The sequence below is a fragment of the Bombina bombina genome, chromosome 6, assembly GCF_027579735.1.
Source record: "Bombina bombina isolate aBomBom1 chromosome 6, aBomBom1.pri, whole genome shotgun sequence".
Taxonomy (NCBI): Eukaryota; Metazoa; Chordata; class Amphibia; order Anura; family Bombinatoridae; genus Bombina; species Bombina bombina.
The window spans coordinates 1,080,134,649-1,080,161,102 of NC_069504.1; the positions used below are offsets into that span (position 1 = coordinate 1,080,134,649).

A 26,454-nucleotide genomic window follows, 5' to 3' on the forward strand; every position below is an offset into this window, starting at 1 on the left:
TCTTCCATCCGATGATGAGCGGCTGATCTTGAAGACCTCCGGCGCGGATCCATCCTCTTCTTCCGACGACTAGACGACGAATGAAGGTTCCTTTAAGGGACATTATCCAAGATGGCGTCCCTCGAATTCCGATTGGCTGATAGGATTCTATCAGCCAATCGGAATTAAGGTAGGAAAATTCTGATTGGCTGATGGAATCAGCCAATCAGATTCAAGTTCAATCCGATTGGCTGATTGGATCAGCCAATCAGATTGAGCTTGCATTCTATTGGCTGTTCCAATCAGCCAATAGAATGTGAGCTCAATCTGATTGGCTGATCCAATCAGCCAATCGGATTGAACTTTAATCTGATTGGCTGATTCCATCAGCCAATCAGAATTTTCCTACCTTAATTCCGATTGGCTGATAGAATCCTATCAGCCAATCGGAATTCGAGGGACGCCATCTTGGATGACGTCCCTTAAAGGAACCTTCATTCGTCGTCTAGTCGTCAGAAGAAGAGGATGGATCCGCGCCGGAGGTCTTCAAGATCAGCCGCTCGTCATCGGATGGAAGAACATAGAAGATGCCGTCTGGATGAAGATGTTTGCCGGTCCGGATGTCCTCTTCTGCCCGGATAGGATGAAGATTTCTGCCCGAAGATGGACTTCTTCATTCGCCGCTTGGATCAAGACTTCAGCCGGAGGATGGATGTCTTCAGCCCCCCGCTTGGGCTTGGATCAAGACATCGGAGCCAGGACGGATCGGTGGTACCCGGTGTGGTGAAGATAAGGTAGGAAGATCTTCAGGGGCTTAGTGTTAGGTTTATTTAAGGGGGGTTTGGGTTAGATTAGGGGTATGTGGGTGGTGGGTTGTAATGTTGGGGGGGGGGGGTATTGTATGTTTTTTTTGCCAGGCAAAAGAGCTGAATTCTTTGGGGCATGCCCCGCAAATGGCCCTTTTAAGGGCTGGTAAGGTAAAAGAGCTTTTCTATTTTAATTTTAGAAGATTGTAGGGCATTTTTTTTATTTTGGGGGGCTTTGTTATTTTATTAGGGGGCTTAGAGTAGGTTTAATTAGTTTAAAATTGTTGTAATATTTTTCTAATGTTTGTAAATATTTTTTTATTTTTTGTAACTTAGTTCTTTTTTATTTTTTGTACTTTAGTTAGTTTATTTAATTGTATTTATTTGTAGGTATTGTATTTAATTAATTTATTGATCGTGTAGTGTTAGGTTTAATTGTAGATAATTGTAGGTATTTTATTTAAGTAATTTATTGATAGTGTAGTGTTAGGTTTAATTGTAACTTAGGTTAGGATTTATTTTACAGGTAATATTGTAATTATTGTAACTATTTTAGCTATTAAATAGTTATTAACTATTTAATAGCTATTGTACCTGGTTAAAATAAATACAAAGTTGCCTGTAAAATAAATATTAACCCTAAAATAGCTACAATGTAATTATTCGTTATATTGTAGCTATATTAGGGTTTATTTTACAGGTAAGTATTTAGCTTTAAATAGGAATAATTTATTTAATAAGAATTATTTTATTTCGTTAGATTTAAATTATATTTAATTTAGGGGGGTGTTAGTGTTAGGGTTAGACTTAGCTTTAGGGGTTAATACATTTATTAGAGTAGCGGTGAGGTCCGGTCGGCAGATTAGGGGTTAATAATTGAAGTTAGGTGTCGGCGATGTTAGGGAGGGAAGATTAGGGGTTAATACTATTTCTTATAGGGTTATTGAGGCGGGAGTGAGGCGGATTAGGGGTTAATAACTTTATTATAGTAGCAGTGAGGTCCGGTCGGCAGATTAGGGGTTAATTATTGTAGGTAGCTGGCGGCGACGTTGGGGGGGGCAGATTAGGGGTTAATAAATATAATATAGGGCTCAGCGGTGTTAGGGGCAGCAGATTAGGGGTACATAGGTATAATGTAGGTTGCGGCGGTGTACGGAGCGGCAGATTAGGGATTAAAAAAATATGCAGGTGTCAGCGATAGCGGCGGCGGCAGAATAGGGGTTAATAAGTGTAAGGTTAGGGGTGTTTAGACTCGGGGTACATGTTAGGGTGTTAGGTGCAGACATAGGAAGTGTTTCCCCATAGGAAACAATGGGGCTGCGTTAGGAGCTGAACGCTGCTTTTTTGCAGGTGTTAGAGTTTTTTTCAGCTCAAACTGTCCCATTGTTTCCTATGGGGGAATCGTGCACGAGCACGTTTTTGAAGCTGGCCGTGTCCGTAAGCACCGCTGGTATTGAGAGTTGCAGTGGCGGTAAATTATGCTCTACGCTCCATTTTTTGGAGCCTAACGCAGCCCTTCAGAGAACTCTAAATACCAGCGGTATTTAAAAGGTGCGGCCAAAAAAAAGCATGCGTAGCTAACGCACCCCTTCTAACGCAAAACTCCAAATCTAGGCCATTGTTTTTTATGCACAGACAAAACACACTAATGCCATTTTTAGCTGTAATGAAAGGGACAATGTATTGCAAATTTAGTTTCCCCTTGATTTGTTTACAATGACTTGTTATACCAGCTGCAGAGTTTAAAATCTATGGAAAATTGCTCCTTTAGTTATTCCCCTCTGCTAATGGAAAACATAACCTAATCAAATGAGATGAGCTTGCAGGGATAGCTTATATCGCTATTTACTCAAAATCCTAATACTCTTTTCTCTCACTGTATACACAGTGAGACCAGAGAATAATGGGGGAAAAAAATAAGATTTTATTATCTCTCTGTCGTCCACCCCAGCTGAGAGCTTGATTTTTTTCTAAACATTGTCGTTTACATAGCTTTTCTATAACCAGTACTTAGGTTTTGAAATTTACATTATAGGTGGGGATACATCAACCAAAGACAGCTATTTCAAATGATAAAATAAAATAAAACAATTTAATACACTAAAATGATAACTGGGAACAAATGAAAGGGGGGACAATTCCAATACACTGTAGCTTTATATATACAATGGTTTAGACTCAACTCAAAAACATCAGGAGAATATAATTTACAACAAATTGATTTTTTTGAAGAACTTCTGAGGGTAGTGTTGTTTTACAACTATTTTCTTTTTATGAACTCTTGGTATATACAAAAGAAGGGAACTGCCATGGGGTCCAATGCTGCCCCATCATATGCCAATCTCTATATGAATTTTTTTGAAGAAAAATTTGTGTACAATAACCACCTTGTTTTAAGGTATGGCGCCACCTGGTGGCGATTTATAGATGATATTTTTGGCATATGGTGGGGCAGCAGGGACTACCTGGTCAGATTTGTAGATGAGATCAATCATGAAGTAGCAGGCTTAGAATTTACTTTAACATTCAGTGAAGAAAGAATGGTATTTCTAGACACTGAGGTATACATAAAGGGTAAAGATTTAAAAGTGGATTTACATTGTAAAGAAACAGACCGCAATACCCTTTTGAGATATGATAGCTTTCATAACAGTAAATGAAAAGAATCACTACCTAGGAGGCAGCTCATTAGAGTGGATAGGATTGTAAGTGAACAAGAGATTAAAAAGTTAAAACTTAAAGAAATGGGTAAAAAAAATTTGGATAGAGGATACCCAGCAGGGTTAATCAACAGGGAAACTCAGAATGTGTGCAATGAAAGGGATAAAAGTACAGCCAGACAGGCAAATAATGAAAAATTGATATTTATATCCCAGCACAATGAATACAGTAATAAGATATCAAATATTATTAGAAAGCATTGGCACATCATTCGGAATTGTAATAAGGAAATAAAGATATTCCAGAATAAACCGATTATGGCTTACAGGCGAGTTAAGAACCTTGGTGATATTTTGGTAAAATCCGATTTAGGATCTAGACAGAGGAATAAAGAAAGGTATATCACTGAGAAAAATGTTGGTTGCTACCCATGCTTGGGTTGTGGTAATTGCCATTCTGTAATCAAGGGCAAGGAGTTTGTTCATCCTATAAGTGGGCATAGATTTAAGTTAAAATCTCACTATACATGCAAATCCACTTATGTGGTGTATATTATAAAATGCCCGTGTGCCAGGATTTACATAGGTGAAACGACCCAAAGCATGAGAAACAGGCTCAACCAACACAAATCCAACATTAGGAAAAAAGATGATAAAGCACCAGTAGCTTGCCATTTTGTGGAATATGGCCATCAAATTAGCCAGTTACGATGGCAAATAATCAATCAAGTAGGTATACTTAGAGGAGGAGGCAACAGAGAAATTATTCTAAAACAAAGAGAGGCATTTTGGATCCATAAGTTGGATTCCATGCACCCAAAGGGGTTAAATAGAGAATGAGATCTGTCTGTTTTCCTCTAAACAAACCTTCTAAAAATCTTTCTTCTAATAGTTTTTCTTGTAAAAGCTTTTTGCTTACATTCTGGTATTACACATCTATTCACTAAACCTCTCTTGAATTGGTCCAATGGTAAGTCATAGTATGCAGCAGTTTATTTTTTAAAAAAAGAAAAACATTTTTTCATTTCAAAAGAATGTAGAATAAGGGTTAAGATATAAATTAGGATTAATAAGACATATACATTATCCTATGTGAGTAATATTGATTATTGTCTGTTTTGAAAAATTCTTTTGAAAAAATGAGAAATGAATTTCTGGTATTGTACATTTGCTCTTTGCCTGTAATTTACCTGGTCTTTATGTATTTATATTTGTTTTTAATTGTGTATACTGACCTCCAGATGGCAGTAACCATCCTCAGGGAATGTAATTAGATATATATATATAAAATAAGCAGTAAAAGGGTTACTCACCTTGCAAGGTGTGTGTTTTTTGGATTCCTGTTGTGATTGGTTGGTGCTACTTTTAAATTAAGAGACAGGTGCATTGCTTTGTATGCATGATTAAGAGACCACGGTCTCGAAACATTGCATATCTGTTCTTTGTATGCTTTTAATATTTAAATGAATATTTTCATTCTTATCTGGTGCTGTGGAGCTTTGAATTTCTTAGACTCAACAAGGCTACTTTTAAAAGTACAGTATTTCATGTTGGGATGTGCTGATATTAACATATATATTTAGAGGTTGTAAAATCAATGGTATTTGTTTTCTTAAGGAAAAAAATCATTATTGTTTAATCCATGTGAGCTAGGGCATTATGGGTAAACAGTGCAGGTGTGTATGCTGTGTAATTGATATGCATTAAGCTGTTGGATTGTTCATTATACATTTTTTACAAATTATACTCCAGGCAGCACTTTTACACAAGTTTAATTTACCCTAGAAATCTTGCTCAAATACAGATCCACATGTAATCTAAGATAATATATTTTACCAGCTGTTACTGTAATTTAACTCCAAAAACCTGCAACATCCAGAATACCTGGAGCATCCTACACAGTGATTTCTTGATTAGTGCAGGAGCTTTTTGGCATCTTTCGCTAAACATACTAATGTCAGAAATTTTTCAAGAGAACAACAATGCAAATTATCATAAAAAAATGAAAATGTGTGATATTAAGCCAATGATTTATCAAATCATAGACACAATTTAGCAAATCCTGGGCACAATATAAAGACACAATTTAATAAAAAAATTGATGTGTTGTTTTTAGGTTTTGTAAAATTGGATTTAATGTATATTTTAAAGTAGAAAATTACTTTTGCACCAAGAATACGTTTTTTGACAATGATTAAATAGAAAGAACTGATACACCATTAATTAAGACGATATTAGGATCATCCCTATTAGATTCACACAATTTGCTAACATTACTAATAGTAATTAATAAAACAAATTAAAGAAAAAATGTGCAAGTTTTAGTAAATCATGGGCACGATTTGTTAAATTGTGTGCACCATATAATATAAAACATTCTTAATAGCCACTCCGAGGCTACTTAAAGTTAAAGTAAATCCTAGCGTTTTACAAACGCTAGGATTTGCTATTGAAACAAATAAAGGGCACTTTCATTCATGAAGTATAAGATACTTCATGTAGAAAGCTCCTTTATTTGAATCAATTGATCGCCGCTCTTAGCTCCTACAGCAAAGCATGGCTAAAAAATGTTTTGGCTAAGAGCTGACGTTTTCACCTCTTAGCCAATAGCCGTGCGGTAAATCCGGCTCCCATGTGCGCCAAGCTGGGTTTTACCACACAGCTATTGGCTAAGAGGTGAAAACGTCATCTCTTAGCCAAAAAATATTTTAGCCGTGGGCTGCCAAAGCAGCTAAAAACGGCGATAGATTGAATCAAATACTTCATGAATGAAAGTGCCCTTTATTTGTTTCAATAGTAAATCCTAGCGTTTGAAAAACGCTAGGATTTACTTTCACTTTAAGTATCTATACTGAGGAATACTCATAATATAAATATATTTTTCTTTGTATTCTCGACTAGCAATATCTGCAATTAAATTAATAATCCTTGTACAGATTTTGACTGACACAATTGTCCATAGTTTGCCAAGATGAGAGGGTGTAGATTTCAAGATACATATGTGCCTTTTAAACTTTAGTGAAGAAGAAACTTTTTTGAAGGGTTAAAATATATTTTTAATGCATGATGAATATTTTGCGGCTCCATTGACACCCATCATTTTTTTTCCAATTAGGGGACAAAAAAAGTGTCCCATACATAATAATAACAATGATGGCAAACCCCCCCCCCCCCCCCACAATTCAATCATAGTTTTGAGCAAGATCCTTTTTTTACCATATTATATTTAGAGGGTCATGCTATTGCTAATTTAAAGAACACAGACTCTTTAAAATGTGAGATCTCATTGTGAATTGCTTTACTTTTAGTAGAAGCAGTGTTTTTTAAGTGTATTGATGACCTACTGTTAACCATTTTCTATAAACCAGTTATTTTTAACCTTTTTTTTTGCCATGGCACACTTTTTTACATTGAAAAATCCTGTGGCACACCACCATCCCAAAATTTAAAAAAAAATCACACATTGTAGCCTAATACAGCATATATATACACATACACACACATACACACATACTGTATGTATTGTGCTGTTATGCCATGCCTCCTACAAACTACCCCTGCATTGGGAGTAAAAAACAAGCAAAGTTTAAAAAATATGTCACACTGTTGTCAGTCTGCCGTGGCACACCTGAGGATCTCTCACGGCACACTGGTTGAAAAACACTGCTATAAACCATTTGGCAAGTATAGGGTGACGTGAGCCCTAATTTAAAAGAGGAGTATCTTCTTTTTCTCATTGTGGTTCTCATGAACAAATGTATTTTGTTTTTGCCAGAAAAGAGACAAAAATGTATCTCCCTCCTCCTCTATTACTTTATATCTGGTGTATAATGGGTTAAGAGATGTAACTGTGACCATGTGCTAACCGTAGGGTCATGTGGAGATTTTCCATTCTTAAGTAACTGGATGCAAAGACATATATTTATTTTTAACTGAGACACATCTTCAGACTCCGCACTCACACACAATACCTGGTTTCTGTCTACTTGTTGTCTAAAGTAATAATTTCACAATGACCATGCGCTAACCAGAGGGTCAATCAACAGATAATTGCTTAGGGGCTGAGTTAAAGGCTCTTTACTATCTATTCAAAGGATTAGGTTCTAGACATGTGCCTAATACCCATGGGCTTCATATTTCTTTACATGTTAATCTCATATTCACTCACAGGTTAAAGATCTCTCTAAACATAAATGACTCTTTGCTCCAGCTTGACAATATTCCACTATATTCTTCTTATTGGCTAATACCTGATATATATATAAATAAACCAACAGCTGGTTCATAATGTTATGTAAAATCCATGTTTTGGTATTGCTTTATCTCAAATAAATATAAATTTGCAGTAATATCACAGCATGCAAAATAGTCGTGGCTTTTTTGTCAGTGACGGCTTTGTTTATTGTATGGAAACATCAAATCTCTCCTTAGTGCCTTAAAAAGCTCAATTAATGAATCAATCCAGACTTTCTGTTGATGGATACTCTCAGAGTTGGATGTTTTGTAGGCTGAATATGCCATTGTCAACAGTGTCCTCTCAAAATCTTCATTCCTTAGTGGTCCTGGAACATGGGATAACATGTCTCCTAGCCTCCGAATTTCACCGATGGACTTAGGTATCACATCATTGCAAACAACATCAAAGATGGTAGCTTTACTCAGGGATGAAAGCTCAGGGTCCTGCAGGGTCAGTCTGTTTTCCTGGTCAATTTTCACTCCAGATAACAGAAACTAAATGGGGGAAAATACATTATGGTTTAGAAACAAAACAAAGGTTTGGTAGCTAAACAAATTAATTTCATAGTTGATATGAACAGTTTGTGTATACTGTGGTGTCTCCATAAATTATGTCTGGAGAGAACTTCCAGGAGGCCCACTGGTGACTTGTGTGTAGGGCCACAGGGGACAGGGTGTGGCATAGGTTGAGCTGTGGGGGTTCTGGATAGAGTTCTGGGTGAAAGTGAGGGATTATCACTGTGTGTATGTACTAACATTTTTTAATTTAAAAAACATAACTTTGTTGTATATAAAAGAAGGCATTTTAATATGTTTTATAGCTTTTTGTAATGGATTTTCTAAGTTGAAAAATAAACATTTTTTCTGTGCATGATTAGACAGGGTGTTACTGTCCCTTAATACACCAGAGGGAGCGCTTTTAATTTAACCAGTGAGCTTCTAGCTTTGTTGTGCACTAACATGTTCTTCCTGTTGTTTTTTAATCAAAATACACAGCTTTTTTATTTCATGATGAAGATAGAGCATACAATGTAAAATAACTTTCCAATGTATTTCTCTTTTCTAATTTGTTTTATTCTCTTTCTATCCTTTGTAGAAAAGTATACGTAGGTAGAAGCTGCTGATTGGTGGCTGCACATATATGTCCTTGTCCTTGACTTTTAGCTAACTCCCAGTAGTTACTTGGTGTTCCTTCAACAAAAGATGCCAAGAGAAAGAAGCATATTAGATAATATAAATAAATTGGAAGGTTGAATAAAATTGTATTTACTGTCTGAATCAATCATGAAAGAATGAATTTGGGTTTCATGTTCCTTTATCATGTAAAAACAAATCAAAATATTGTTAACATATTAGGGTAAACGTTTGCACTTAGCGAGCTGTCCACATACCTCATACAGCAGCTCCACCTCTTTGAGAGACGATTGTAGTACAGGATTCAGTAACTCAGCAGAGGAACGCCGAACGCGATGAGCAGTTGGGAAGAATGGCACTAGTGAAATAAAAAACAATTATCATTAACAGGTGCTAAAGTGTCACTATACCTTTTATCTGCCTTTTTGTCTATCAATGATCCATCTATCTCTCTATTTGTTTATCAGTTCACCTATTTGTATGTTATACATCATCAATCTATCTTTTATCTATCATCTTTCTATCTAATATCTATCTATCTATCTATCTATCTATATATCTAATATCTATCTATCTAATTTCTACCTATATATCTAATCTCTATCTATCTAATTTATATCTATCTATTATCTATCTCTTTCTAGAATCTATCTATCTATGATCTATCTATCTGTGCATCTATCTATCTCTCATCTATCTCTCTATGATCTATCTGGATATCTATCTATCTATCTATCTATCTATCTATCTATCTATCTATCTATCTATCTATCTATCTATCTATCTATCCTGTCACCTATCATCTAGTCTCTATCTATCTATATATCTATCATCTATCTTTCTCTCTCTCTCTCTCTCTCTCTCTCTCTCTCTCTCTCTCTCTCTCTCTCTCTCTCTATCTGTGTATCTATCTATCTATCTATCTATCTATCTATCTACCTATCCGTTTATCTTTATCTATCTTCATCACTATAATCAACATCAACCTCATGTGTGTAACTGTCTAGTTATTTATTGCTGTCACCTTTTTTTGACTCTATTCTGTGTATAGTAGCTAACCTGATTTCATTACAGCCTATGGGCTCCATGTATGAAGCAGCGAGAGCTGCTCCGGAGCCCTTGTGGGGTAAGTTTGCATATGCAAGCCTGCTTCCCACAATGTAAGAAGCAGCGGTCAATGTAAGAAGCACCGCTGCTTCTTACACCCTACGCCAAATCTGAGGTGGCGCAGGAAAATCATACGGCTAGATTTAGAGTTTTGTCGGTAACGACCCGCGTAGCTAACGCTGGCTTTTTTCTGGCCGCACCTTTAAAATAACTCTGGTATTGAGAGTCCACAGAATGTCTGCGTTAGGCTCCAAAAAAGGAGCGTAGAGCATATTTAACGCAACTGCAACTCTCGATACCAGAATTGCTTACGGACGCGAATCCTATCAGCCAATCGGAATTCGAGGGACGCCATCTTGGATGACGTCATTCAAAGGAACCGTCATTCGTCGTTCAGTCATCGGCCAGGATGGATGTTCCGCGTCAGAGGTCTTCAGGATGCTGCCGCTCCGCTCCGGATGGATGACGATAGAAGATCCCGCTTGGATGAAGACTTCAATCGGATGGAAGACCTCTTCTGCCCCGCTTGGATGAAGACTTCTACCGGATGGAGGACCTCTTCTTGCTCCGCTTGGATGAAGAATTTGGCTCGGCTGGGTGAAGACGACTCAAGGTAGGGAGATCTTCAGGGGCTTAGTGTTAGGTTTATTTAAGGGGGGTTTGGGTTAGATTAGGGGTATGTGGGTGGTGGGTTGTAATGTTGGAGGGGGGGTATTGTATGTTTTTTTTTACAGGCAAAAGAGCTGAACTTCTTGGGGCATGCCCCGCAAAGGGCCCTGTTCAGGGCTGGTAAGGTAAAAGAGCTTTGAACTTTAGTAATTTAGAATAGGGTAGGGCATTTTTTTCTTTTGGGGGGCTTTGTTATTTTATTAGGGGGATTAGAGTAGGTGTAATTAGTTTAAAATTGTTGTAATATATTTCTAATGTTTGTAAATATTTTTTTATTTTTTGTAACTTAGTTCTTTTTTATTTTTTGTACTTTAGTTAGTTTATTTCATTGTATTTATTTGTAGATATTGTATTTAATTAATGTATTGATAGCGTAGTGTTAGGTTTAATTGTAACTTAGGTTAGGATTTATTTTACAGGTAAATTTGTAATTATTTTAACTATTTTAGCTATTAAATAGTTCTTAACTATTTAATAGCTATTGTACCTGGTTAAAATAAATACAAAGTTACCTGTAAAATAAATATTAATCCTAAAATAGCTATAATATCATTATAATTTATATTGTAGCTATATTAGGATTTATTTTACAGGTAAGTATTTAGATTTAAATAGGAATAATTTATTTAAGAAGAGTTAATTAATTTCGTTAGATTAAAATTATATTTAATTTAGGGGGGTGTTAGTGTTAGGGTTAGACATAGCTTTAGGGGTTAATACATTTATTAGAATAGCGGTGAGCTCCAGTCGGCAGATTAGGGGTTAATAATTGAAGTTAGGTGTCGGCGATGTTAGGGAGGGCAGATTAGGGGTTAATACTATTTATTATAGGGTTAGTGAGGCAGATTAGGGGTTAATAACTTTATTATAGTAGTGGTGCGGTCCGCTCGGCAGATTAGGGGTTAATAAGTGTAGGCAGGTGGAGGCGACGTTGAGGGGGGCAGATTAGGGGTTAATAAATATAATATAGGGGTCGGCGGTGTTAGGGGCAGCAGATTAGGGGTACATAGCTATAATGTAGGTGGCGGCTCTTTGCGGTCGGCAGATTAGGGGTTAATTATTGTAGGTAGCTGGCTGCGACGTTGTGGGGGGCAGGTTAGGGGTTAATAAATATAATGTAGGGGTCAGCGGTGTTAGGGGCAGCAGATTAGGGGTACATAAGTATAACGTAGGTGGCGGTCGGCAGATTAGGGGTTAAAAAAATTTAATCGAGTGTCGGCGATGTGGGGGGGCCTCGGTTTAGGGGTACATAGGTAGTTTATGGGTGTTAGTGTACTTTAGGGCACAGTAGTTAAGAGCTTTATGAACCGGCGTTAGCCCAGAAAGCTCTTAACTACTGACTTTTTTCTGCGGCTGGAGTTTGGTCGTTAGATTTCTAAAGCTCACTTCAGACACGACTCTAAATACCGGAGTTAGAAAGATCCCATTGAAAAGATAGGATACACAATTGACGTAAGGGGATCTGCGGTATGGAAAAGTCGCGGCTGAAAAGTGAGCGTTAGACCCTTTTTTGAATGACTCCAAATACCGGCGGTAGCCTAAAACCAGCGTTAGGAGCCTCTAACGCTGGTTTTCACGGCTACCGCCAAACTCCAAATCTAGGCCATAGAGAGCTCGCTCTTGGTGATTGACAGCCCCTTCAGTCGCGCGATTGGTCATGCGAATAAAGGGGCAGGTATTACACACTGTGATGAGTGTGTAATGATACATATGGGCCAGCAGATTAACAGATCCACTGCCTGTATGTAGCATAGGAATGCACAACTGCTCACTGGTAGTTTTCATGGGGTTGCAGAGCAACTCCAATCTTTATCCTAGCAACTTTATTGCTCAAAGATGTAATAAGCTGTAAATGTTTAAAGGGACAGTCTACACCAGAATATTTATTGTTTAAAAAGATAGATAATCCCTTTATTTCCTATTCCCTAGTTTTGCATAACCAACATGGTTATATTAATCCACTTTTTACCTCTGTGATTACCTTGTATCTAAGCCTCTGTAAACTGCCCCTTATTTCATTTCTTTTAACAGACTTGCATTTTAGCCAATCAGTGCTGACTCCTAGGAACTCCACGTGCATGAGCACAGTGTTATCTGTATGAAACACATTAACTAACACCATCTAATGGTGAAAAACTGTCAAAATGCCCTGAGGTGAGAGGTGGCCTTAGATGAGAGGTGGCTTAGAAATTAGCATATAAACCTCCTAGGTTTAGCTTTCAACTAAGAATACCAACAGAACAAAGCAAAATTGGTGATAGATGTAAATTTGAAAATTGTTTAAAATTACATGCCCTATCTGAATAATGAAAGTTTTGTTTTGGACTAGACTGTCCCTTTAAGTCACTTTCATTTAAATAACAAAAGCAAGAATACACATTAAAAAATGTATGTCCCCCCTCACCCATAAAAATTTGCCCCCCGTGTGCCTCCCCCACCGTGATCATTCATTACTCATTATAGTGAGGATTTCCTACATCCTATCCTATATCCCTCAGTCCAAACATAATTCAGACCAACATCAGCGCACTCTCACTTGCTTAATCCAAATACCAGGATGCAGAGAAGGCTTAAAGGGACACTGAACCCAAAAATTTTTTTTTCGTGATTCAGATAGAGCATGACATTTTAAGTAACTTTCTAATTTACTCCTATTATCAAATTTTCTTTATTCTCTTGGTATATTTATTTGAAATGCGAGAATGTAAGTTTAGATGCCGGCCCATTTTTGGTGAACAACCTGGGTTCTCCTTGCTGATTGGTGGATAAATTCATCCACCAATAAAAAAGTGCTGTCCAGAGGTCTGAACCAAAAAGAAAAAAGCATAGATGCCTTCTTTTTCAAATAAAGATGGCAAGAGAATGAAGAAACATTGATAATAGGTGTAAATTAGAAAGTTGCTTAAAATTGCATGTTCTATCTGAATCACAAAAGAAAAAATTTGGGCTCAGTGTCCCTTTAACATAAAGTCGCAATCTCTCTGGATTTAACTCACAACAACTTTCTTTATTCTGTGACCTTTTAGGGTCTTCACCCATGCCTCAGACGTCTGAGACCTCTAAATGTGTCAGATTAAAGAAATTTGCTGTGTGGTAAATCCAGAGTATACTATCTATCTATCTATCTATCTATCTATCTATCTATCTATCTATCTATCTTTCTATCTATATACACACAGGGCTTAAAATTTCCAGTGGGCCCTGACAACTTAGAAATTTCAGCGGACGATTTCAAAATTTGACTTTTTCCTATTTTTAACATTGAGTGGACTGCTAACTTTTTCCCTCTGTGCTAGTAGCTTTTAACCCTGTGTATATATATATATATATATATATATATATATATATATATATATATATATATATATATATATATATATATATATACATATATATACATATATATATATTTATATATACACACTCACCAGCCACTTTATTAGGTACACCTGTTCAATTGCTTGGTAACACAAATTGCTAATCAGCCAATCAAATGGCAGCAACTCAATGCATTTAAGCATCTAGACGTGGTGAAACTGACTTGCTGAAGTTCAAACCAAGCACCAGAATGGGGAAGAAAGGGGATTTAAGTGACTTTGAACGTGGCATGTTTGTTGGTGTCAGACAAGCTGGTCTATTTCAAAAGCTGCTGATCTACTAAGATTTTCACGCACAACCATCTTTAGGGTTTACAGAGAATGGTCCAAAAAATAGAAAATATCCAGTGAGCGGCAGTTGTGTGGACGAAAATGCCTTGTTGATGTCAGAGGTCAGAGGAGAATGGGCAGACTGGTTTGAGATGATAGAAAGGCAACAGTAACTGAAATAACCACTCATTACAACCAAGGTATTAGGAATACCATTTCTGAATGCACAAAACTTTGAGCCTTGAAGCAGATGGGTTTCAGCAGCAGAAGACCACACCGGGTGCCACTCCTGTCAGCTAAGAACAGGAAACTGAGGCTACAATTCGCACAGACTCACAAAATTGGACAATAGAAGAGTGGAAAAACCTTGCCTGGTCTGATGAGTCTCAATTTCAGCTGAGACATTCAGATGGTAGGGTCAGAATTTGGCATAAACAACATGAAAGCATGGACCCATTCTGCCTTGTATCAACGGTTCAGGCTGGTGGTGGTGGTGTAATGGTGTTAAGTATATATTCTTGGCACGCTTTGGGCCCCTTAGTACCAATTGAGCATCGTTTAAATGCCATGGACTACCTGAGTATTGTTGCTGACCATGTCCATCCATTTATGACTACAGTGTACTCATCTTCTGATGGCTACTTCCAGCAGGATAATGCACCATGTCACAAAGCTCAAATCATCTCAAACGGGTTTCTTGAACATGACAATGAGTTCACTGTTCTCCAGTGGCCTCCACAGTCACCAGATCTCAATCCAATAGAGCACCTTTGGGATGTGGTGGAACGGGAGATTCGCTTCATGGATGTGCAGCCGACAAATCTGCAGCAACTGCGTGATGCTATTATGTCAATATGGACCAAAATCTCTGAGGAATGTTTCCAACACCTTGTTGAATCTATGCCACAAAGAATTAAGGCAGTTCTGAAGGCAAAAGGGGGTCCAACCCAGTACTAGCAAGGTGTACCTGATAAAGTGGCCAGTGAGTGTATATTTATATATATATACACATACATACATACATACATACATACATGCACACATACATAAAATGACAAAAATTTTTTGTAATTTTATATCTATCTATTTATCTATCTGTAAACACAAAATTATTTTTTAATAACTTTGATATTCCGTAGGGACAACATTTTTGATATATTTCCGTGTTCAGATATTTAACAAATAGTATGAAATTGTTTCTATTTTGATAAACTTGGTGAAATTTTGCTACAAATGTACAGCCAGGAAAGTGAAAAAGAAAAAAAAAACATATGTATGGTGCAATCTGAATATGTTCCACTGTTATAGCCCGATAATAACTGCTGGCCTGCGTCACGGAATAAGTGTATCATTTTAAAGCCATCTGTACATCAATGTGTACGTAGGGCAGCTTTGTATATTCTTTAATTACTGTATGTTTTGGCGAGACGTGATGGATTTGTCAGTTTGCCTACATTTGTGTATATAGCTATGTGTAAAACATAATCACTGTTCCTTGAGAAGCGCAGGGCGTTTCTTTTAAACTAGTAAAATTCAGCTTACTGTTGGAGTGGAAATGCCTGGGCAGAGGCTTGCTTCGTTGGCAAAGAGTCATTGCTAAGCACTTTTTTGCCAGAAGCAATAAGACAAATATGAAGAAGGACTATCAAATATTCATGTGAAAACTTAGGTGAGAAAACACATGAATATATTTAAAGGAAAAAGCCTACAGCTTAAAAGCAACCTTATTTCAATGGCAACATGAAAAATGCATAGATTTTTTTAAAGCTCATAAAAACACGGCATAAAAAATCATAAATAAAAAAAATATTTTATTGGGACTTCTCATCACATTACCTCTTCACAGATATTGTGCTAGATTACAAATGTAGGGCAATCGTTAACGCAGGGTGCGTTATCTCTTGCTCAAACCAACTCAATCTAGTATTATAAGTAAATGGTAAAAATGAGAATTTTAAGGCGACCAACATTTATTTAGTGCACCCTAATTTTTCTTTTATGGATAGTACAGGGAGCGATATTAACCCTCATATTTCAAGTGAAGGTCATGCCCCTGTGTTTGAAGGTGGCATGAGATACAACGAGGAGTTTGTGAGGAGTAATGAATTACCGGGAATACCTGTTTATGCACAGAAGAAATCTTTGTATGCAGCAAGCGGCTTGGTGAGTCTAAGGCCTCTATTTATCAAGCTGTCAACCGCAAATACGCTGGAATTCCGCAGCGTATTTGTGGCGAGCTTGATTCGCCGTAGTTATCAAACCCTACAGACCTGCAAAAGTAGAATATAGTGACGTAACATACGATCCGCCGGACTCAGTCCGACACAGATCGATGGTTACATCACTACAGATGTTCCGAACGCAAGTTCGGCACAATCTAACTACTTTTGGAAGTTATCATAAAACTACCAGGTACGCTCGCCACTATTCCGGCCCAGATGCCATAGGAATCAATGGGAGTCTGACAGCAGCGAAAGCTCATGTTCGCTGCTGCCCGATATCCCATTGATTCCTATGGGAATGTTTACACCTAACACCCTAACATGTACCCCGAGTCTAAACACCCCTAATCTGCCCCCCCCTACACCGCCGCAACAAAATAAAGTGTTTAACCCCTAAACCGCTGCTCCCGGAGCCCGCCGTCTCCTACATTATACTTATTAACCCCTAATCTGCCCCCCCTATACCGCCGCAACTCTAATAAATGTATTAACCCCTAAATCGCCACTTCCGGAGCCCACCGCAACTCTAATAAAGTGTTTATCCCCTAATCTGCCCCCCCCCCCTACACCGCCGCCACCTACATTATACTTATTAACCCCTAAACCAGCGCTCCCGGACCCCTCCGCCACTATATTAAGTTTATTAACCCCTAAACCTAAGTCTAACCCTAACCCTAACTTAAAGATAATTTAAATTAATCTAAATAAATATTCCTATCATGAAATAAATTATTCCTATTTAAAACTAAATACTTACCTGTAAAATAAACCCTAAGATAGCTACAATATAACTAATAGTTACATTGAAGCTATCTTAGGGTTTATTTTTATTTTACAGGCAACTTTGTATTTATTTTAACTAGGTACAATAGTTATTAAATAATTATTAACTATTTAATAACTACCTAGCTAAAATAAATACAAAAGTAGCTGTAAAATAAATCCTAACCTAAGTTACAATTACTCCTAACAATACACTATCATTAAATTAATTACCTAAATTAAAATAAATTAATTACAGTTAAATAAAATGAACTAAAGTACAAAACCCCCCCCCCACTAAATTACAGAAAATAATAAAAGAATTACAAGAATTTTAAACTAATTACACCTAATCTAATCCCCCTAATAAAATAAAAAAGACCCCCAAAATAAAAAAAGCCCTACCCTACACTAAATTACAAATAGCCCTTAAAAGGGCCTTTTGCGGGGCATTGCCCCAAAGTAATCAGCTCTATTACCTGTAAAAAAAAAGACAATACCCCCCCCAACATTACAACCCACCACCCACACACCCAACCCTACTCTAAAACCCACCCAATCCCCCCTTAATAAAACCTAACACTACCCCCTTGAAGATCACCCTACCTTGAGATGTCTTCACCCAGCCGGGCACAAGTGGTCCTCCAGAGGGGCAGAAGTCTTCATCCGATCCGGGCAGAAGAGGACCTCCAGACGGGCAGAAGTCTTCATCCAGGCGGCATCTTCTATCTTCATCCATCCGGCGAGGAGCGGCTCCATCTTGAAGACATCCGACGCAGAGCATCCATCCAGACCGACAACTACCCGACGAATGAATATTCCTTTAAATGACGTCATCCAAGATGGCGTCCCTTGAATTCCGATTGGCTGATAGAATTCTATCAGCCAATCGGAATTAAGGTAGGAAAAATGCTATTGACTGATGCAAGGGGGCGGGAGATAATTTTGGCGAACGTATTCAGGTCCGCGGCATCAATGTTAGGCGATCTTAGGCGAGCGTATTGGTGCCGGCGAATGCTAGAAAGTCGATGGCTTGATAACTAGAGGCCTAAGTCTGTTGGCATCAGCTACGGACAAAAAACAGAGCCTAATACAATCCGGTGAGTGGATGTACTGAGGGGTAGCTCTGAGAGGACCACGGGCTGGTTTCTGCATGGGAGACCGTCCCTGGCTACATGGGTTTAGTGAGCTGTGGGTGACAACCACTTTTTCCCTTCCTCTGAATTAACATCACTCTAAGAGGATTCATGCTGACCGTTACACTGCTATGCTTATTTGTACTGGATTAGTCGCTGATTTTGCTGCCACTTTAAATACAAGTTCAATACTGTTTGGATGGTGCATTTTTCTATGGGTACCCTAAAATCTTATATTTGTGAGACTTTCATTGTCTGGGAGTATTAATCTCCCCAGGACTACTCCTCCTTAAGTAATCCTGTGTTTAGGTTTGCTCACAAATGTATTATTATTATTTGTTGAGTGATATATTTTTTTGTGTAATAAATAAGACTCTAATTGCAACATTTGGGCTTCCTCAGTTTTAATGTATGCTGGTTCCAAATTAATTTATTGCCCCTATATAAGATTGTGCTGGATTAGTTAATTTATGCAGTGTTCTTTTCACTTTACATATCAATGTCTTTTGGAACTCCGTGCACAAAGGGCGACCTGACAATATTTTTTAGTTCAGGGGCCTTTTTCTCTTAGGCATTTTTATATCCGATGAGCTGGTCATATCTATCTATCTATCTATCTATCTATCTATCTATCTATCTATCTATCTAGGTATATACAAATATATTTAGGAATATCTATTTAAAAATACATCGATCATTTCCCCTCTGTGAAGAACATTGGAATGTATAACATTTACAGTACATACACAATAAAACACATGATTAAACATTAATATATATATACACTTATAAATACATAAATATGCATGTATATACACACACACATATATATATATATATATGTGCTCAGTGTGCTTAGAGGAATACGGCTACACCTCACTGACGAGGCCCAATGAAGGCTGAAACGATCGTCTGGGGTTGCTGTGTTCCTTGTTCAGAGAAGAATTGCCTGGTATTTCGGCGCTGGACTGACCGTGATAGGCGGGATCAGACTGATATACTACAGGAAAGTTCTACTCTGTGAAGAGCATTACTGGGCTAAAAAGCTTCACCCAGGTGGTAAATCACCATAGAACAGGCTAACAACTGTATTGAGCCAGTTGTTCGTTCCTGTGAGTGCACTTCTCTCTGTATGTATATATATATATATATATATATATATATATATATATACACATACATACACATATATACATACATACACATATATACATACATACACATATTTAGACGTGTGTGTGTATCAGTGTTAATTTTGACGGCAAATTTCCATTTAGTCTTAGTTTTAGTCTTTTGACTAAAATGCCATTTTAGTTTTAGTCATATTTTAGTCATCTGAATTGTTTTAGTTTTAGTCTAGTTTTAGTCGACTGAATCTCCAGTAGATTTTAGTCGACTAAATCTCCAGTAGATTTTAGTAGAGTAAAATCTAAGGGGTTTAGTTAAAGTGTAATGCATTATTTAAGCATTTCTCTATAATTTGCAAACTGATACTCCAGGAGTAAACATAACACCTGTTATTATTTATGGTATTAAGGTTTAAACATGCAATACAGACACAGATTTAGCCGTTGTGATATATAACGTCTTTATTAAACTTAAAATTAAATAAAACCAAGTTTCATAAACAAACAGAAGTGCAACTTTAAAATATAAAAAAAACAAAACTGTATTGGCTGTATTGAACATATTACCCAATATAAAAACTTTAACAGTTCTCTGTTAATAATTAAAACAAGTATCAAGTAACTCAACACAACAAAAAGTTTCTGCAGCTAGCACAGGCACAGCATAACTTAGACCCATACTCGAGGTTTATGCTTATTTACTGTATATAGGAAGAATCAATCGATTGTTCACAGATTCGAAACATTTTCGGCAACGATATTAGCACTGCTCTAGAATTTCCAAACTCATTATATACTCCTGGAGTAAAGATTTATTAACCAGTTTTTTTTTATGGTATTACGGTTTGAACATGCAATACAGATTTAACAGATTTAACAGATTTAACTGCTGTGGTATATAACATGTCTTTATCTTAAAATTTAATAAAATTATGTTTTATAAATTTTACAAAAGAGCAGTAATTGGATATGGATTGATTATAACACCTTGCATAAAATATTTTTGTCAGCAAATTTTGATTTAGTTTTAGTCATAGTCTTTTGACTAAAATGACATTTTAGTTTTAGTCGTATTTTAGTCATCAGAATTTCTTTAGTTTTATACTCATTTTAGTCTAGTTTTAGTCGACAAAATTAACACTGGTGTGTATATATATATATATTTATTATAGCCCTTTGCAGTCAAACACCTTCTCATATACAATATACCTTTTAATCCTTAGAATTTTTTTTTATTTAGATTTATTTGTATAATTGTTATCAGATGGTGTATATTTGAGTTTTACATTTTTTACTGTTTTTATATTGTGTTTGGTGCAACTTTTTATTTAGCCCTAGCCCTTTACGTGAGGCTTCAGTTAATCTAACCTGCAGTTGCATTTACTTTCAACTTGTAATACATGCAAGTTAAGGCTGTTTTTTTTCAATATCATGCGCGCTGTTTGCACGCCACTTTGGTTGGTTATCCATTCACAGCATAAGAATGTACTCAGAACCCTACTTTCCTATCTAGATTTCCAGTGCATACTCATAATAAGGATCAGATATAGGGGTCTATCTATCAAGCTCCGGATGGAGCTTGAGGGCCCCATGAGCCTGTGGGCTCGCCAGAAACAGCAGTTATGAAGCAGCGGTGCAAAGACCGCTGCTCCATAAGGCGGACACACCTCCCTGCTGGCAGCCACGAATCTGCAGGAGGTGGCGTTGCACCAGCAGCTCACAAGAGCTGCTGGTGCAATGCTGAATACGGAGAGCGTATTGCTCTCCACATTCAGCAAGGTCTGGCGGACCTGATCCGCACTGTCGGATCAGGTCCGCCAGACCTTTGATAAATATCCCCCTGGGCTCCCTAAGAAGTCTAACACACTGTGCCTGCTTGACAAGGCAATGACATGCTAATATTATATTAACAACCTTCTTGGGAGAGTACCTGCAGCATGGCCTGCTTTTGTTAGTGCGGTCAGGACTTTGACAGTGTGGTTGGTCTGGTAGTGTGCTTAGCAGTCAGACACTTTAGTTTCTAAGCTGCCGGCTGTGCTATCATTGTGCGCTGTTCCAGCATGGTGGTGGTATTGAGTGCTCACCCCTTCTCTCCTGAGTTAAGCTGTATATATAGGGCTGCTGGATTTCGCTCTGGGCCCTTGCATAGTCTGTTGTCTATTTGTATGTGCTATTCAGTTGTGTTATACAGACTTTGACCTTTGTGTACTTTTGAATTTCTCTCTTCTACTTATCGATTTGGAACCTCATTGCCAGTGTGTTGCCGGTCCTTTGCCTGACTTCTCATTACCCGCCTGCCTGCCAAATATGTACTACTACTGCCAGTGTGTTGCTGAAACTTTGAATGACCTTTGACTACCTGCCTGCCTGCTGAATCTGTATTGCCATTGCCAGTGTGTTGCTGGACCATTGCCTGATCCCTGACTACTCGCCTGTCTGCCATACCTATTTTAACTCTGAATTACCAGACCTCTGCCTGACAATTGTTTTCTCCCTTTAGCTTGAAATGACCAGTCCTGCCAGTATACCTAATTAGTAAGTCCCTGTACATAACTTCAGGTTTGTTCCACAGTTCTTCCTTCCAGGGAGTCAAGACCTGGTTTTATCCAGAGTGATGGGACAGTACTTTTTCTGCCACTACTCAGCCACTAGGTCCAAATCAGGACTTGCTTATGGCTTGATTATGCTTGATAGCTATATTGCTCCTCCAGAATGGTCCAGTCACAGGAACTGTGATTTCAATACAAAACTGTGTACTCAATCATGAATGTGATCTACAAATGGGACAGATTATGAAAATTTTAAGTTTTTAGAATATATGATAAATATGAAAAATGTATGACAAATAGACACATATAAAAATGTAAGGGGCAATACATAAAGATTTAATGTATCATAACTGTTGCATATTTTCCCACAGAATACCAGCACTGTTTCTGAATCTGTAGCTTATTTCTATTATTTCTTAATTAATCACGTTTTTTTCTGGCATTGTCTTTAAAAATTGCTCTCACTTATTGCTATATATATCTATCTATATATATATATAGCTATCTGCTTTTTGTATCAGACTGGGTTTATTGGAAATTGTTACATTTTTTTTTATTTTTTATCCAGAAAGTGATTGTAGTCCCAAACCAAGAACCTAGGTGCAGCTGGATGCAAGTCATTCTTGACCAGCTTATATAGAGCAAGACATCTTTAGTGATTTAACTGATTTCCCCCACTATTTCCACATCCTCTGTACTTAAAAAAAAAACAAAAAAAAAACATGACACAGTTTTCAAGATTCTACTACATGATGTATCACCTCTCACCTCACTTACAGAACTGTCAGCGTGCCAGGAATCAGACTGAGATGAGAAGTGCAAAAATAATCACACCTTTATTAATAGCAAAAAATAATAAAAAGTCCACAAAACAAATAACAAGCCAGGAATCAAACTTTGGTCCAAATGTGCAGTGTGAGTCAGCAGGGTTTGCAGGGCTAGTGCAAATGATCCAAGCGGTGATCCTGTTCATCCATCCTGGAAATTATGGCAGGTAAAGATGGATTATTAGCACCATCAGGATTCATGGCCCTTGCGTAATGTCAGGGTTCCAGGAATCAGACTGAGACGAGAAGTGCAAAAATAATCCCACCTTTATTAATAGCAAAAAATAATAAAAAGTCCACAAGTTAAATAACAAGCCAGGAGTAAAAACCAGAGATGGTAGTCAGACGAGCCGAGTCAGGAGCCAAAGCGAGTAGTCAGATGAGCCGGAATCAGGAACAAGGAGAACAGCAGAGTCAGGAACAAGCCAGAGATCAGGAACCAGGAGGGACGTCAGACAGCCAGGTAATACACAGGAGCTCTCACAAACAGGTCTGAGACAACGCAAGGGCAAAGCATACTGAACAGAGGCCCTTTAAATAATAAGTGATGACATCAAAATTCTGAGACTGCATCCTGTCTCACATGGATAATGTACACCAGTCTGGCCATAAAAGGAAGTGCAGGAAATGAGCAGCATCACACAGTATGCACCAAAGTCAGCAAGAGAGGTGAGTAAAATAGCTGCCAGCAGCACATGGCAAACACAGCAGGGAAAAAGCCCTGACAGTACCCTCCCCTCAACGACCCTCCCCTGTGGGAGGACAAAAGGCTTATTGGGGAAATGCGCATGGAAGGCACGGAGGAGGGTGGAAGCATGAACATCAGAGGAGGGGATCCATGAACGCTCCTCCGGACCGTAGCCCCTCCAGTGAACCAAATACTGTACGCGGCCCCTGGACATACGAGAGTCAATAACGCTGCTGACCTCATACTCCTCATGGTTGTCAACAAAGATAGGACGGGGACAAGGCAACACAGTGGTAAACCGATTACAAACCAATGGTTTCAAGAGGGAGACATGAAAAACTTTGGAGATGCGCATTGCAGGAGGAAGGTCAAGAGCGTAGGCCACAGGATTGACCCGTCTGAGTATTCAGAAAGGATCTACATAATGGGGAGCCAGTTTATTGGAAGGCACATGAAGGTTCAAGTTGCGGGAGGACAGCCAAACTCTCCCACCAATCTGGTAGGAAGGCGCGGGCAGACGCCTACGATCAGTTTGGAACTTTTGGCGCTGCATAGAATGATGAAGACAATCCTGAATCTGCACCCACGTGGAACGGAGTTGCCGGAGATGCTCCTCCAAAGCCGGAATACCCTGAGACATGAATGAATCGGGCAACAAGGATGGTTGAAAACCATAATTCGCCATGAACGGGGATAACTTGGAGGAAGCATTAATAGCACTATTACGAGCAAACTCTACCCAAGGTAACAGTTCAGATCAATTATTGTGGTGATCTGGGACATAGCAATGGAGAAACTGTTCCAGAGCTTGATTAGACCGTTCCGCAGCCCCATTGGATTGAGGGTGATATGCCGAGGAGAAGGAAAGCTGGATCCCCATTTGAGCACAAAAGGAACGCCAAAATCTGGATACAAACTGGCTACCCCGGTCCAACACTATCTCCTTGGGTAACCCATGTAAACGGAAGACCTCCCGGGCAAAAATTGAAGCAAGTTCCTGAGCGGTAGGCAACTTCTTCAAGGGAATGCAATGGTACATTTTAGAAAAACGGTCAACCACCATAAGGATAACAGTATTGCCATTGGAAACAGGGAGCTCGACAATGAAGTCCATGGAAAGATGTGTCCAAGGATGCTCACCATTAGCAATTGGTTGAAGAAGATCCAAAGGAAGACGTCAGTGTCTTATTCTGTGCACAAACTGAGCAGGAGGCAACATACGCAGCAACATCAGAACGAAGAGCTGGCCACCAGAATTGTCGAGTGACAGACCAAATCATTTGCTTCTTGCCTGGGTGACCTGCAGCTTTAGGATAGTGGTAAGTGTGCAAAAGTTTAGTTCAAAGATTCTCAGGAACAAAACACTTACCACTAGGTTTCTCAGGAGGTGCATTGGTTTGTGTAGCCAGGATCTCCTCCCCCAAGGGAGAAGTCAAATTAGTACGTATGGTAGCCAAAATATGGTCAGGAGGTATAACTGGAGTAGGTACAGACTCCTCCTTGGACAGAGGCAAAAATTGTCCAGAGAGGGCATCAGCCCTAACATTCTTACTACCAGGCAGGTAGGAGACCACATAATTAAACCGAGACAAAAATAGCGCCCATCTGGCCTGTTGGGGTGGCAAACGTTTTGCTTCAGATAGATAAGTTAAATTCTTGTGGTCAGTAAGAATGAGCACTGGCACACTAGTACCCTTGAGAAAATGCCTCCATTCCTTGAGTGCCAAAATTATGGCCAGTAATTCCCTGTTGCCAATTTCATAATTGCACTCCGCTGGAGACAATTTCTTAGAAAAGAAACCACATGGATGCAAGGAACCGTCAGGCGTAGGACATTGAGACAAGAGGGCACCTACTCCAGTCTCAGACGCATCCACCTCAAGAACGAAAGGCAGGACAGGGTTAGGATGAGCCAGAACTGGAGCGGCAGCAAAGGCAGTCTTAAGACTATCAAAGGCCTTAATGGCAGTAGGTGACCAATGGAGTGGATCATTCTCTTTATGGGTCATGTCTGTGATAGGTTTGACCAAGGAAGAAAAGTTTTTAATAAACTTTCTATAGCAATTGGCGAACCCCAAAAAACGTTGAATAGACCAAAGACTGACTGGGCGAGGCCACTGCAGAACTGCAGTTAACTTGTCAGGATCCATGGAGAACCCTGTAACGGAGATAACATAACCTAGGAAGGTTACTTGAGTCTGATGGAACTCACATTTCTCGAGTTTACAAAACAGGCCGTTCTCACGTAGTCTCTGAAGAACCCGTGTAACATCAGAACGATGAGCCTCAAGTGTGGGTGAGTATATGAGGATGTCGTCTAAGTACACCACAACACACTGTTGCAACATATCTCATAGGACATCATTAATAAATTCCTGGAAAACAGCAGGAGCATTACATAGGCCAAAGGGCATTACAAGATACTTATGATGCCCTCTCCTGGTGTTAAATGCTGTTTTCCATTCGTGGCCCTCCTTGATCCTAACGAGATTGTACGCTCCTCTCAAATCAAGTTTAGTAAAGACCGTAGCTCCCTTGAGGCGGTCAAAGAGTTCTGTAATGAGCGGAATAGGGTAAGCATTCTTAATGGTAAGATGATTAAGACCTCTATAATCGATGCATGGTCTTAACTCGCCACCCTTTTTCTTCACAAAGAAGAAGCCAGCCCCTGCAGGAGAGAAGGATTTGCAGATGATCCCCCACGACAGAGCATCAGCAACATACTCCTCCATAGCACAATTCTCCGCAACAGACAGAGGGTAAACCCGGCCCCGAGGAGGAATGGCTCCGGGTTGCAGGTCTATGGCACAATCGTAAGACCGGTGGGGAGGCAACGTACCAGCATGCACCTTGTCAAAAACATCTAGGAACTCTCGGTACTCCTCTGGCAATTGAGATACCGAAG

The 26,454-nt window shown here is 38.6% G+C and overlaps 1 protein-coding gene across 1 annotated transcript in view; it reads right to left on the reverse strand.

Annotated features, from left to right (window-relative positions):
- Window positions 1-5,551: 5,551 nt before the first annotated feature.
- The window catches only part of FAM180A (family with sequence similarity 180 member A), a 91,071-nt gene continuing 70,168 nt past the window's right edge, over window positions 5,552-26,454 (reverse strand). Inside the window, exons 2-3 of the mRNA XM_053718987.1 lie at window positions 9,073-9,173; window positions 5,552-8,176 (exon numbers count right to left, since the gene is read on the reverse strand). Of these exons, the coding sequence (XP_053574962.1) occupies window positions 7,829-8,176; window positions 9,073-9,173 (449 nt within the window). The 3' untranslated portion in view covers window positions 5,552-7,828. The remainder of the gene's footprint in view (window positions 8,177-9,072; window positions 9,174-26,454) is intronic.